This window comes from Spermophilus citellus (genome assembly GCF_964194105.1).
Source record: "Spermophilus citellus genome assembly, chromosome: 18".
Lineage (NCBI taxonomy): Eukaryota > Metazoa > Chordata > Mammalia > Rodentia > Sciuridae > Spermophilus > Spermophilus citellus.
Window position 1 is genome coordinate 60,614,155 of NC_138200.1, and position 15,097 is coordinate 60,629,251.

Genomic DNA, 15,097 nt, shown 5'->3' on the forward strand with positions numbered 1-15,097 from the left:
AGAGAACGTTCTCAGCTTGCAAGAAGGTGGAAAAAAACTGCATGGAGGAAGCTCCCCGTCTAGTTTCCCTTGGACCCTATCCGAGGAGTAGATGCTTTGTTTACTTCTGAATCCGAATTTTATATCCTATCCTATTGCCGTTACTCACAATGATCTATATTCAAAGTACTTTGGGGCAAGCACAGCTGTATACGGCTTCTGGAAGAAGCAGACAGCATTATTGTGTGATGATTCACACAAGAACTCATACAGCAGCACACTAGGGAAAAACCCTAGATAATATGCAGGGGAGGGGATAAAATAAATCACTCAGAAATTATCTCCAAGCACAAATGGGGTTTCAAAACCATAAACTACTTCATTTGAATTCCTTACTCAGTCCTCCATGGTACATTCTCCTCCACACTTGGCCAACCATGTTTACCCAAGGATGCAAAACACTTGATGAAATTATCTCTTTGTGGATAATGGATACTTATGAATAAAATGTAAGAGCAGGTGAAATGGTTTGCATTTTATTTTTTCTGTGTTCTGGATGATACAAAGCTTAAATGATTTTTTAATGTCTTATGACTAGCACCTTTTGGTCATGAAAAGGGAATTGAGTTTTCCTGCTAACTTCAATTATAAAATTGCAGTTGAATCTTATGGAGAGAAAAATCCAATAGGGTAAAAACCCAGCTGAGAGGAGCCATTGAGAAGGCAGCATTGCACCCCAGGGACCAGGGTACTTGGGGATGCTGGGCTTTATGCAGAGGCTGGCCACTCCCCTTTGTTCTTGCAGTCTGTTGTGAAAGCCCTTCAGTGTCACTGGAGGAAGATTCCGCCATACCTCCAATATCACCTCCCCTTTCTCCTTTAACTATCAAACTCCTTTACCTGGGACATTGTCACTTAATTGGGGAACTACATCCTCTTTTGCAACAGGATGTAGCAAGACTAGGCTCTGGCCCGTACCAGGTAAGAAGTCTGCTGGTAAGGAGGGCTCCTGTAGGGTGCTTAGAAACAGGACATGGGTCTGGTCCTCTCCCGCTCTTCTCCATCCTGCTGACCAGAACAAGGACATGACAGCTGAGTCTTGAACCACGAGAACGAGGTCGATCCTTCATGAGCTGCAGGGAAGGCACATTCACCTAGGTCTTTGTGACCTTGTGGAGTCTTTGTATCCCATGACTCTATCATCTTTAAGTCATTTTTTAGCTTTTTTTTTTTTTTTTTTTTTTGGTATTGGCAGCTGAATCTCATGGCTTTCTGTCACTTTCATAGTGAAGTCTTCTCTGACCCTCCAGATGGTACACTGCATTTCTCCTTCACAGCACTTATCAAACTCATGAATGATTAATTACTCATGTGATTTATTTTGGTTTAATACCTGTAGCAGAGCCTGCCATTGCCCCACCTTTGTCCCCTGGGGACTCACCAGTGCCATGTACAATGACCTAGTGGCTGTCACCTCTGCACACCTGCAACTTACTCAGGACAGCTTTGTCTAGTCATGGATTCCCAAACAGCCTCTGTACAGGGCCAGCCAGAAGAGGCAGATGGTAAGTAGCCCCTAGGAACAGCCCTCAACCAAGCACTGACAGGAGCTGGCTGATGCTCCCTTTACCTCTCCTCTTGATTGGGAGCCTCTGTGGTGTGTCCCTCACTGTCCGCTCGAGTTCTCCAGCAGGATTTAACCTGCCTTATGGCTGTGATCACCTGCTTCAGTCAGTTTTTTTGTTTCCATGACCAAAATACCTAACCACAACTACTTTGAGGAGAAAAGTTTTGTTTGGGCTTATGGTTTCAGAAGTTCAGCCCATGGTCTGTCGACTCTGTAGCTCTGGGCATGAGTTGAGGTAAAACATCATGGTAGAAGGATTTGGAGGGGGAAAGTGGCTGAGTTCACAACAGCCAGGAAGCAGACAGAACTTGAGTGCAAGGAACCAGGGATAACAGAATCCCCAAGGGCACATCCCCACTGACTTCTCCCTTGGGCCATGCACTACCTGCCTATGGTTACCACCCATTCATGTCTCAGATGGATTAATCCACTGATTAGGTCACAGCTCTCACAATCTAATCATCTCACCTCGGAATGCTCCTGCATTCAGGGGACAATTCATACACAAGCCACAACATCACCTGTGGATACCCACCTCATGTTCATTTCTTTTCCATGCCCATCTCTTCCCCAGGCCTCTACTGTGCTTCCTGGGAAGCACTCACAAATGACTTGTACTCAAACCTCTGAACTAAGAAAGTTTGCTTCTGGGTAACCTGACCAAACTAATATGTGCCACTTCACCAGACTGCTATCTCTGTCAGCAATGAGAATCTGCTTGTCTTCGTCACCACTGGATCTCCAGTGCTTAGCATTAGCTCAGGTCAGCATTCAAAGGGGATGAATAAATAGAAGTTCACTTTTTCCCTCCTCTGATACAACCAGGGTTTATTGCATGGGACTGGTTCGATGGGATATAGATAGGAAATGTCTTCTGGCCCCCAGTTCTTCTCTGAGGAATATGGCTGTGTTCATGGCAATTAAGTTCCATTAACTTTTAAATGGCATCACCATGAATTATAAGAAATTATGGCTCATACCCTTTAATATAAGGCCTTGGACTTCACTAAGATCTTTTATTGGACAGAGTTTTTTTTTTTTTTAACCAGTCTCCATTATTAACCTAAATTTGTCTCCTTCCTGTGGCATATTAAACAGTATTTTATGAGTGAAAGAGAAATACATAAAGCCAAAGACAGTATAATATAAAAGGAATCCACATTTCAGAGTCAGATGGTTCCCACTTCAAACTCCAACTCTGCTGCTTATCAATTAGGTGATCTTGGGAAAGCTACTTAGTCTGTATGAAATCTTTACCTCTGTAAAGCAGAAATGATTGTCCCTATGTCATATGGTTATTTTGGAGATTTAATAGAATTATTTGCTAAACATGTACTAACAATACTGAAGATAATACAATGGAATGAATACTACTAAAGGACATATTTGAAGACACAGCATCAGAGAAGTAATATATTTCACTGAAGAATTCTGGTACCATTTCAAATTATTTAGAAAATCATCTCTAAAGTAAAGCTAATATTATTTCCCATCTCCCAGACCTCACCTCTATTATGTGATACTCCCCTCTGATGGCCCACACCTAGAGGAGCTCCTAAATTTGCCCTCACCCACCCCCCTAACTCCTGCCCTTTCTGGCCATTTACAAGTTCATTAGAGCTGAGCTGTAATACTATGTTTCACCATTAGTGGCCGCTGTTTGACATTGCTCTACAATGTAAGAAACTTCCCAACTGAGGCTCTAGAATCGATTTTATACTTAAAATTTGATTTACTGTGTTTATTTGGAGATGTGCTGTGTAGTATAGCTCTTGTCACACTCCACTAGAGAGGAGAAGAGTTGGGAATACCTAACAGTACTGTTACACAGGACTCAGAAGACAGTCCTCCCCCAAACAGCACAGCCACAATTTGGGCTGTGATAACCACCTGACTGCCAATTACAGTCTTGGATTTGTAAACAGCCAGAAGACTCCCTGGAGGGAATAAGTATATTTCCTTTAACACACTATATAAGACAAACACATTCTCTTAAATACGGTGTGTGCTGACTGCCAACTAGATTTACTTTTCTAATGCCAAAGGAAAACATTCAGAACCAAAGCAAGGGAACTTGGTAGAACAGAGATACTAGGAGGCCAAGGAAAGAGCAGAGAACATCCAACAGTTCAATGGAGAACCTCCAAAACTTCCATGGGGTGTTATCAATCAGGGGCTGAACAGGTGAGATGTTATGGGCATGAACCTGGAGTCAGATTCTGTATCTAATCACAACCAAGGGAGCCAATGTGCTCCTCTGAGCCCAATTCACCACGCGGATACTCAGGTTTCCTCTTCTGTAAGGAGCAATAATAATTCTTATCTCATGAGATTATCCTGAAAATCAAAGAATATAACATGCCTAACCTGTGCAGAACAGCAGACAAGACATTATGGGCAAGCAATAATATACATTGTAGATGTCATTTCCCCATGGAACCTGCCATTCCATGTACAAGATGATGGCTTCCTATTGTGAGTGTCCAGAGTTCTCTGCCTGGGGTCTCTCTCTGCCCATGTACCTGGGGTTGGATGGATGTGCCAGGGAGTTAACCTTCTAGGAACAGCTCTTGGCCATTTGTGCATAGAATACAGTGAATAAACACCTATTTCCTTACTGCTTGGGTGTGACAACTCTGAGACTTGCTCCATGCTGTATTTCAAAGGTCCCCGGCGGGTCTGAGCTTCATCTGTCCACTGTAGGGACTGGCTTATCATTGCATGCACACTGGCCATATCACTGCTCACTTTCCTACTTCTCAACCAGCACTTCCTAGGATTATCTCCAAAATAAACCACCGGCACTCAAATTCTTGTTTCAGGATAGAATCCAGCTTAAACACTATCTCACAGTACAAACAGGGTTCACGATGTGGACAACTGGGTTCCGAAAAAAATGCTCAATTCATTAACAAAGCCCTGTCTGTGCAGCAGCCCTTCCAGTCTCCTCCCTTCCCTTTCATGGGGCACCCACTACCTTGGGTCACATCCTTCTCATTTATTTTGGTTTTGCCATTTGTAGCTATCTCCATGCTTCCAGTGACCCCGTTATCTAAGCCACCATGGTCTTGGGCAGGAGCCCAAGCTGTTGCCCTAAAACACACCTCTGGCCGTGCCAGGCCCTTGCTTTCGTTTTTTAAGCCTTTATTGGTACCCAGTGGCTCCGCAGTTGTGCCTGAAATTTAAACATGGTATGAGAGACCCTTCCAAGCTGATTCCAACCACCCCTTCAGCCCCCTCTCCAGCGACTGCTGAACACAGCCAATGCTCTACTCCTGGAACAAACCAGTGTCCTCTCAAAAGCACCATCACCTGTCACCTTCCTATGTGTTTCTATGTGCTTGTGACCTTTTCTGTCTGAACAATCCTGCTTACACTTCAAGGCTCACACATGCCCTCCTCCCTGAGGACTTCTCCGTGGTCTGGAGAAATTAACCGTTTCCTTCTCTGGCCTCCCACAGAAGCATCTGCATCCATAGATGCAATCATTCGTTCAACAAGTGTTTTCTGAGCATATTCTACTACCTGCCAATCCTGTGCTAAGCCCCAAGGGAACCAGGCTGGATAAAAGCCCACATGAAGTTCACAGTTGGGTGAAGGAGAGAGAGACATCAAATAAGCATAGTTAGTTCTGGACTGGAGTGAGAGTTTATAGTAAGGACACAGACCCATCTTGGGAGCTGGAGAGCATCCCAGAAAGAATGGACATTCTAGGTGGGAGTGAAGTAGGAGTTAACACCAGATGAAGGAGGTGAGACATACATCCCAGGCCGAGGGCACCACAGAGACAGAGCCCTTTGATGGGAGTGGATATAGTAACATAGAAGGCCAGGGCCTTTAAAGCAGAGAGGCACAGGGAGAACGGAGGGAGAAGAGGCTCTTAAATTGTTAATATATTGCCTATTTGTTGTGTTCTCCCTGCCTTGTGCTCTAAGTTGAGCTCCTCAAAAGTAAGGATCAGGTATCCCTGAAATCATATCTACCTGAGCACTTACAATGCAGAAGCAAAATTAAGTGTACCTATTTTGTGGATGGGGGTGTTGAGGCTCAGGAAGTGTGAACAAAGTGCCAAAGATTCGAAGGTTGTTGGTTGCACAGTAACTAGAATATTTGTCAATCCCATTGCTTTCCTTAAACTGCCACAAGGTAAATCACCCTCATTTTTTTAAAAAATGAAAATACAAGTGTTTTTGTTTTGTTTTTTTTTTTTTTATGAGATCTTTTATCCAAAGGGGCCCAAGAGCAAACAACAAAACAAAACAAAAGGTCAGCTACGTGGGTGTTACTGTTGGTTCTCTGGGGGTCAGAAGGAGAACAGGACTGTGTTCTGGTACTGAGTTCTTTACTGGAGCCTCTTTATTGTCCTGAAACGACGTAGGTGCTGAGAATTAGCCGTCATAGGAAGCTCCTGGGGATGCCCTGGGAAGAGAGCATCCTGGCTGACCCTGGGGGCTCTGTCCATCCGGAGAGAAAAGACCCTGCCTGGGACTCTTGAGGGCGGCGATTGGTACCTCTTGTTTCCTGCTTCCGGAACCTCGCTGTCCTTCCACTCAGAACCCACCGCCTGGGAAACAGCCCGGTTTCCCGCTATCCCGCCCGCCCCCGCAGATGGGTTGGAAAGCAGGCAACCTTGCCTTTGCCTGGCATCCTCCAGGCCCCGACATTCATCTCTGTCCATTTCAAGGCTTCCGAGCCTGCGCCGTATATAACCAAGTACTGGGCCCCAGGGGAGAGCTAGGCGGTCGCTCTAGGTGTGTTTCATCCACGAGTCTTGGGCAAATCCATTATTAGGGCTTCAATCAAGAGCCTAATTTGCGACTGGTTCAGAAACCGGAGCCAGAGCTTCCTTTGGGCAGGGAAGGCCAGCGGCAGCGGGGGTGGGGCGGGTGGGCGCGGCGCCTGCGAGGATTACGGTGGAGCTGTGGACCGCGGCGCCGCTCGCCTCGGCTGCAGCCATTGCGCCGCCAAGCATCCCACATTCAACAGGAGGAGCCCGCGGGAGAGGAACCCCGAGCACCCCGCGCCGCAGCAGCCGCCGCAGCCCGTGCGCCCCGCGCCCGCGAGCCATGGCCAAGGAAGGCGTGGAGAAGGCGGAGGAGACGGAGCAAATGATCGAGAAGGAGCCAAGCAAGGAGCCGGCGGAGGGCGGCGGCGGCGATGGCTCGCATCGCCTCGGGGATGCTCAGGAGATGCGCGCCGTGGTGCTGGCCGGCTTCGGCGGGCTCAACAAGCTGCGGCTCTCCAGGAAGGCCATGCCCGAGCCGCAGGACGGCGAGCTCAAGATCCGCGTCAAAGCCTGGTCCAGTATCCGTGCCTTTCTCGCTCACTCGCTCTTTGCGCTCGGGGATCCGGGAGGAGGTGGGAGAGCCTCGGCGGGGACGCTGCCCTGGGGAGCCTCTGCGGGCGTCCCCTTCGCGCTCGCGCCGGGCGCACAGAGCCTCCCCGAGGCCGGTGACCCACCGATGCTGGCAGAGTGGGTGCCGAGGGTGGCATTCCTTCCCCGAGCCAGATATAAAGTGTCCGGGAGGATGGTGGAGTCAGCACCCTGGGTCTGGAAAAATGTGCCGCGGGAGTTCTCTGTCCTGTAGGACAGCTCAGCACAGGGGTGGGGATGCGAGGGGTTGATGGTAAACCTGGTTAAATATACTAATAATTGTGCGCTTACTGGGTGCCAGCCGCCGATTTTAGAGTTTTACATGTGCGATCCTATTTAATACTTCCTGGGACCGAGCGAGTTGGGTACCGTCATCGTTTACCCTTCCTTACAGGTGAGAAAACCGCCGCTCAGAGCCAGTGATTTGCCCAAGACCGCTCAGCCGCTACTAAGTGGCATGGCAGGGATTTGACACCCTTTTTAACCTCTGTGCTGTTGTCCTGATGAGGAGGCTGAGTTGGATGCAAGTCTCTTCCCACCCCACCCCCACTCCCCTGCGCACTTCCCTCCTTGTGGCCTGGTATGTGGAAAGGAACTGGGAAGCAAGACAGTTAGATACTTAGTGTCTAAACTGAATGAGGGGTGGACGCCAGGGCTGAAGCCCACCCCTCCCCTTGCCCACACGCCTTGTGTTTCTCTAAGGGGGTAAAATCTTGATCAGTTTCCTTCAAACTCCTGCTCTCATCTCAGAAGGAGCCCAGCCCTCCAAGAGGCCCTCCATTCCCCCTTCCTCCTGGGGAAACTTCCTGGACCGTGCCTGTTGAGATTAACAGCAAGGTGTGTGTAAGCCCCTGTTGCAGTGCGGGATCATTGCTAGGAGGCTTACTGGGGAAGATCAGCGGACCCAACCCTGCAGCCGCCTGAAGCTTGTAAGTGGAACTGTTTTCTCAGAGAGATGAGCCTAGCCCTTCCCATAGCTACCTTTTGAAGCCTCCAACACACACTGCTTCGAAAGCAGTAGCCAGCGCAGGTTTCCCAAGCAAGATCAGAAACCCCAAATTGGGACCTAATCAAGAGACAAAAAAAATTGCAAAGATGTCCCTTCCCTTCTCCACTTGAGAGTAGAAGCAGGCATGATTTGCCAGCTTAGAAGCCAGTGGTGGGAGCAGTGGACTCTGATGTCTGGCTGGCTCCTCACATATCCTGCTGGTCTGTTTTGACTCTGAACACCACTCTGAGGCCTCTCTGGGGAATTCAGGGTAAGAAAGAGGCTTTTGCAAATCGGGAGATCCTATCTGGTTCTTTTTGTTAACTCTTACAGAACCAAGTCAATCCATCCTAAAAGCAGTGCTTAATATCTTCCCTTTTCACCAACAAACACCCCATGTCCTGCACAGTGCCTGGCCCTCTGTCCTGAATGAGTTATCATTAGGCAAATGGATGGAAGAAAGAGCTGGAAGGGGGTTGTGGAGTCACCATTTTTCTTCACTTGCTGGTGAAAGAACTTCTGCCTAGCACAATTTAAACCAGACACTGATGACTCTCCCTTCTTAACCATGCCATAAAAATGTCATATGTATACACACACGCATTTATATATATATATACATAAAACAATTACGTGTGTTTGTGTGTGTGCATGTGTGTGTGTTTGTAATTTATGACTCTTCATCCAAATTGAAAATGGTGTTCCAGGACTCCTATGTCAGAGTAGATATGTTGTGGCTACTTTTTAAAGAAAAGAGTATCTGCAATACAAATTGGTCCTCTGCGTTCAGTAGCCTTATACTAACTGCATAAATGCTATAAAAACTGAAGCATTTTGAGATAATAAATGTCACAATGAAAGCCAAGAGATTGATTTTCAAGGCCAAACACACAAATCTGTTCTTCAGAGGAGCTGTACACATACCTCCCAATCCCCCCACACAATGGAATCACTACAGTCCCCCACCCTGTTGTCCAGTTGTTCAGAAAGCCACCCAGCCAGACATGGGGGTGCCCATGGAACAGAATTGCAAAGGGCCCGATTGATTTTTTTTTTCCAAGCTGCAAGCAGAGCTAATGAGTTTTGCAAGAGAGGATTGGAATAGCTTGTGAAGATGGCTCTCTGGGCACTTCCTCCTCCACTGGGCTAGGATTGGCTGGCTAGAGATGCCCATTGATTGTAAGATTTAGCCTTGAGATCCAGGATGACTCACTGGGTATTTTTATGAATCAACTGATGGCCTCATGGCTGAAGATCCCCTTTAATCTGCTCTCTATTTTTAATGGAAACCTTTTATCATAAATAGGATATGCTCTTTGCTTGGAACGAAAGCATAGTACATCTGAACCTGTATCAGACAGGCTTGGAATGAGGGCTTAAGTTGGGTACTCTATAAATTTTGTGCAAATGGAAGAGAAGCAGCAGGAAGAAATACATATTTCATTTCAGTTATCCTCTCATTGACGGACCGATGACAGAATTATTTTTCCTATGTTGCAGAAGAATAAGTTGAGGTTTGGGGCTGTTGGGTAATTGCCAAAAATATCACACAAGCAGCAGAGTTAGAATTTGAATCTTCTCAAAGCTCTGATGTTTTTCTTTTATTCCATTTAGCTTCCCTTGGTAGAAAAGTCACAAGAAATGTGATTTGTCTGTCTGGACCTTTTGGCCTGTATGATTGCTTTCCCTCGTTTCTTCAATAAATTCAACTGCTTTGTTGTTTCTATGCATGGCTTAAGGGAACTTCTGCTCTGGCTATTCCCAGTGTAAGATGGCTTTCTTAAATGCAATGCAAAACGTCACCACCGGGGGCAGTGGTGGGGGTCAGAGGGATAGTCTTCTGTCTAAAGAAGAGCAGTTTGATGGGACCCACTTCATCAACTATCCATCAAATAGTTCACACAGCAGGAGATGTAAGTGATCAAGTATCAAGAGTGTATGGCCTTTGAAGAAAGACCGACCTGGATATAGGTGTGGGCCTTGGTGGGTGTGTCTCGATGTCTTCAAGCTTCCTGGGCTTCCTCCGCACAGTGGGGATAAGATGAACCTTGCAGTGGCATCGAGAGGACAGACACAACATGGGCCTGAGTCAGCACTCAGTAAGCAGAGTTACATCACTGTGATCGTTGCCATCGGTGTTGTCATGTCTAGACCTCTGTGACGTGCCTTTTGGTGAACAGACAACGTGGAGGCCCTTCTTCCATCAGGTCTACCCTATAGGTGATGTCCTGTCACATCAGTGGGCGGATGTGACAGACTTCTTAGACCTGAGTCCCAGCTCTGCTGCCTGCTAGCCACATGCCATAGGTCTGACTCCTTGGAGGCAGGGCCTGACACAGGGATCCATTTTCGAGTGGTTTACTGAGCATTTTCGGGACAGTGGGGAGCAAGGAAAACAGGTTGGGGTGGAGGAGAGTGCTCAGCAGGGATGTGGTCTCAGGGGGATCCCGTCACAGAGGAAGCAAGGAGCGGGAAGCCCTGTGTGTCATTGGCTGGGGGCTGCTTCGTGAGTAGGCAGGGGGTCTCTCAAGCAGAGGTGGCTTATATTTGATGGAGCAAACTTCTCAAGGGAAGAGGACAGCTCTGAGCCATGAGCAGCCAACACTCCAGCAGTTGGGATCTGGGTGAGGCACGAACAACTCCTTCTGGTTGACGTTGCCCTGTTGCTTACCTCCTCTGCACTTGAGCATCCTGGTCTATAAATAGAGATGATCATAGCGCCTCGTTCCTTAGTGTGTAAAGAAGCTTAAATGAGGCACAGCATTAAGACCTTTATGATGCTGCCTGGCGGGTAGCAAGGGGTGGATAAATGATAGCTATTATTATCTAAACTATTATTCTTGGTTGCCATAGATACCCCATATAGTTTATCACTGGAACTGGAACTCTTTTGAAAGTGAAAGGGGCACTATGAAAAAATTACTGTGGGGTTCCAGGAGCAAACTGGAGCTGCCCTAGACAAACGTGGGCAAACTGAGAAGGATCAGATTTGCACCTTTGCCGCTGTCAGTCTGATCAACAGAGGAGTGTCTCATGGACAGGGGCTGGTAGGATTTGAGGCCAGCTCGGGGTCTCCAGGTTGGGCTGCAGGAATGTATTTAAGTGACCATTAACAAGCCTTGTCTAGTTGGTGGTACAAATTGGCTTGTGGTGGGAAGGCACTAATGGATTGGGGACATTTATTTTCCCAGAGTGATTTACGGTGAGAGGCCATATGAAACTGCTGGAAAGAGACCAACTGGATGAAAAATGGTTCCAGCAGTCCTGGCTCCATTGGCTGATCTGAAAATGGGCTGAGGGCGGCCGCACTAGAAGAAAGGCATCAGATTGGTGGGAGTCTAATGTGTCACAAGGGGACAATCGACTGGAGATGGGGAAGGAACAGGCATTTACTTAGCAGTGGTTACACACCAGGAACTGAGTGGCCTGCGCAACTCTTGGTTTCATTTCATCCTAATGGCATCTCCAGATCAGTATTACGTCTCCACTTGAAAGAGGCGGAAACTGATGCTGAGAGATATCAGGACCACAGACTGCTGAGGGGAAGCCTAGGGGAGAAGCCAAGCTGCCTTGTTCCCAGGTGCCTTATATTTGGGAGACAGGGGATCAGAAGACAAAGACACAAAAGGGCAAGAGAAAGGCAGAGACAGATGATGAGCATCGAGCACAGAGAAGCAGACTGACCCAGAGATGGGCACATGAGATAAAACCATGAACACATTTGGCCAATTTCAAATAGAATGGATAAGACTAAAGATTGCATACAGCCATCTTGCCTGTCCCCCAAAATGGTCATCATGTTTCTACACCACATCCATTTTCCCTCTAGTTCTGAGGCATGGGATGCTTTGGGGACCCACTGAGGATGGAGATGGTGTGGCCCAGTGTTAACCAGAATATTCATGCTCATCAGCATGGTCACCACTCCTTGGACCCCTCAAGATACTGGGGTGCCTTCCTCTCCCTCCTTTGCTTGACTGGGCCATAGCTACCCTGGCAACTCCACTGTGAGATGTTCCCAAACAACACTGCATTGAATTGTCACTAATAAGGTTGATGCAGTGAAATGTAGCCAGTGACGTTCCCTGTGTTTATTCAAATAAGCACATGGAGTCCCTGAGGCTCAGTGGCACAGATCCCTGTAAAACTGAGAAATTGCTCAGAGAACCCCCCATACCCAAGCCGGGAGCCACTCTGACATGAATCCCTCCGTGTTGGGTACAGGTATCAGGATTTGATGGGAAACACTGACTCTGTGCTGAGTCCTATTTGAGCCTCCTTTGATGATGAGAAGATGGAGCTGCCAGCTCAGAGTCTTTCTTATTTACTGAAGTTTTCCTTTTCTCATTAGCTGCTGATGAGGGCTAGAGATGGTGATGTTTGCTCTCTACCCAATAAGGGAAGGGATTTCTTGCTTTCACTGCAATTCAAGGAGGCAAAGAAACCCAGACTCAGTGGGTCTTCTATCTCAGGTGAAAAAAATACACCTTTACCTCATATTCAAACTCACTGTTTAGACTTAGCCATCTTGCCCTCTTGAGACTTTTGTGATCTATCATTAAAGAAACCTGTATCTTTTCTCCTTTCTGTATCCCTTCTCCCTCTCTATATATCTTTAAATATTTCTCTCTCCCTCCCAATTTTTCCATTATGCTGGTTAAAAAAAATATGACCAGCAAAGAATTCCCAATAACAGAAGCATTAATTGGTAAAATTTATAGTGGGTGAAAAAAATTGAGAAATTAAAATTTGTTGTCATAATATTTAATGTAGCATAGGATTCATCCAAGTAGGAATAACTTCAGTAAAATTAAAATGAAGTAAATTGCAGATAGCTCAACAATGCTATTAATAAATTGCAAATACTCAACAATATCATTTAGAATACTTTGAACACTCATGTTGCCATGATTCTGATTTTTTTGTAGTTGTTATATCTTCAGGATTAAAAAAAATGGGGGGGTGTCAAAGTTACAGAATTAAAACTAACCTTGGATCTAGATGTAAGTACCTGAAGGAAGAACAGGCCTGAAGATGGATATGTCCATTTAGAAACGATTCATTCATTCAGCCTTTAGAAAGGATACTCAGAGGTGGCCACCAGTCTGCTTTGGTAGGGAAGCAAGAGAGGGTGGGTATAGAGCTGTCTATTTTGGAGGGTGCTTGGGCTTCATTTTCAGGGAGCCATGGGTCAGAATTTAGCTCTGCCCATTAGGCAAGTTACTTAGCTTTCTAAGCCTTGTTTTTACTTATAAAATGGAGATAAAACCCTATGGAAGATCTGACATATTGTAGGTTCCCATCAGCAACAGCCAGGTTTTAATGACCAAGGCACTAGTCGGAAGCCCTTGGCAGGTGGCAGAAGGAGTGAGGACTGTGTCACACCCGCCCCACTCTCAGCTTGCAGTGTCTTTGCAGTGACAACGCCGAGTGTGCACATCAGCTTTGTATCTGATCCTCACACCCTGTGAGGTGTGTGGCACAGGAATTATCACTCCCATTTCTAGGAGAGGAAACTGGGACTCAGAGATTAAGCAGAGATTGAGAGAAGCTGCAGTGATTTGGGTTTAGACCCTGACCCAAACTCACTGCTGTGCCATCTTCAGCAAAGAGCACTTTCCACTCACCCGGGGAATAATGTAGTAACGCCTACTTTTAAGAACTTTTGTGAAGATGAGCTGAGCACCCGTGAAAGCCCCGAGAGGGTCCCGTGTAGTGAATGTTTAATTAAGTTCATTTTCCTTTCTATGTCACTCAGGTGACAAAAGACAGAACCAAGACTTGAAGTGGCATCTCCTGGTTCTGAGCCCAGCCGTTGTCCCATCAGTCTACCTTGGTATCAGGGACTAGGGTGCTGTCTTCTGAATCTCATTCCCAGGATTGAGCATCTTCTTGGACTGATCTCCTGTTGCCATCACGCCAGCCCTCGGCACACCCATCCATGGTGGGGACAGGGGTTTCTCTGACACCCGGGTATGTGTAGGTGCCACTCCGGCCTTGGGAGTTTGGCTCACTCCTATTTGAAGGGATCAAAATCCCATGACCTTTGGGCATATCACTGACCTTCAACCCTGACAACAGAGCTCACTCAGCCCTAGAGAAGTAGCACCCCATTACCCCCAAGTTCTTGGTTCTTCTCTTTTCTCAGATGGATCCTTTTTTTGACATCTTGGCATTTGTCAGAAAGAAAAAGTTTAATTAGAAGCAAGAAGAGACTCTTCATCATAGGAAAGGGCAGCAGGCATGTAATCTCAAATTAGTTTGATTCCTCTGTGTGTGATCTCATACAGGAAATCGGTTGAAGCCATGCTATTAAAATAAGTGAATTTTATGTTTGAAGGCCCTGGAGACAAAACAGATGTGCCAGTGACAGGAGCCGTTTCATCTCAAATGTATTATTTTCTTCATAAGACTATGCACTTGGCTTCCTTCTTCAATCTCCTTTTGCCAGTGACTCCTGACCCTTGAGCGGAGCCTCATCTCCAGCACTGTCTGGGAGCCAGGGATATGCTGAAGAGTACTTACCCAGACAGAACCCCCTCTGTGAGCCAAAGCAATGGGTCCTTTTATTTTTTATTTTTATTTTTTGGTACCAGGGATTTACTCCAGGGACACTTGACCACTGAGCCACATCCCCAGCCCTATTTTGAATTTTATTTAGAGACAGGGTCTCACTGAGTTGCTTAGCCCCTCGCTTTTGCTGAGGCTGGCTTTGAACTCATGATCCTCCTGTCCCACCTTCCAGAGCTGCTGGAATTAAAAGTGTGTGCCACCACGCCCAGGGTGGCTCTTCTTACTCTTGACTTCTCTAAATGACTGTGGTCCCCAGAGCTCAACACAGGATATTTATCTCCTATGCAAGAAATGATAATGGTTCATTTCTTGAACTGGTGCTGACTATACACCCAAACCATATGGGAGCTTCTTGGCTATAAAAGAGTTAATATTTGAGGTGAAACAGGCATGGATTCAAATCCTGGCTCTCATGGTTTTAGCATTCTGTATAATCTTGCGGGAATGATTTAGTTTTCTGAATCCTCAGTTTCCTCATCTGTCATGTGGGCATAATGATAATACCTCTGGGGTAAGTTTTTGTGTGAGGAGAAAAAAAAGGTAATGGACTCAAAGT

At 46.6% G+C, this 15,097-nt stretch overlaps 2 protein-coding genes across 2 annotated transcripts in view; one reads left to right on the forward strand and one right to left on the reverse strand.

The window, feature by feature from the left end:
• The window catches only part of ADAMTS18 (ADAM metallopeptidase with thrombospondin type 1 motif 18), a 618,263-nt gene that overhangs the window by 450,564 nt on the left and 152,602 nt on the right, over positions 1 to 15,097 (reverse strand). The gene's annotated exons all lie outside the window — the stretch shown is intronic.
• The window catches only part of VAT1L (vesicle amine transport 1 like), a 141,634-nt gene continuing 133,107 nt past the window's right edge, over positions 6,571 to 15,097 (forward strand). Inside the window, exon 1 of the mRNA XM_081274867.1 lies at positions 6,571 to 6,905. Coding sequence (XP_081130993.1) covers positions 6,673 to 6,905 — 233 coding nt within the window. The 5' untranslated portion in view covers positions 6,571 to 6,672. The remainder of the gene's footprint in view (positions 6,906 to 15,097) is intronic.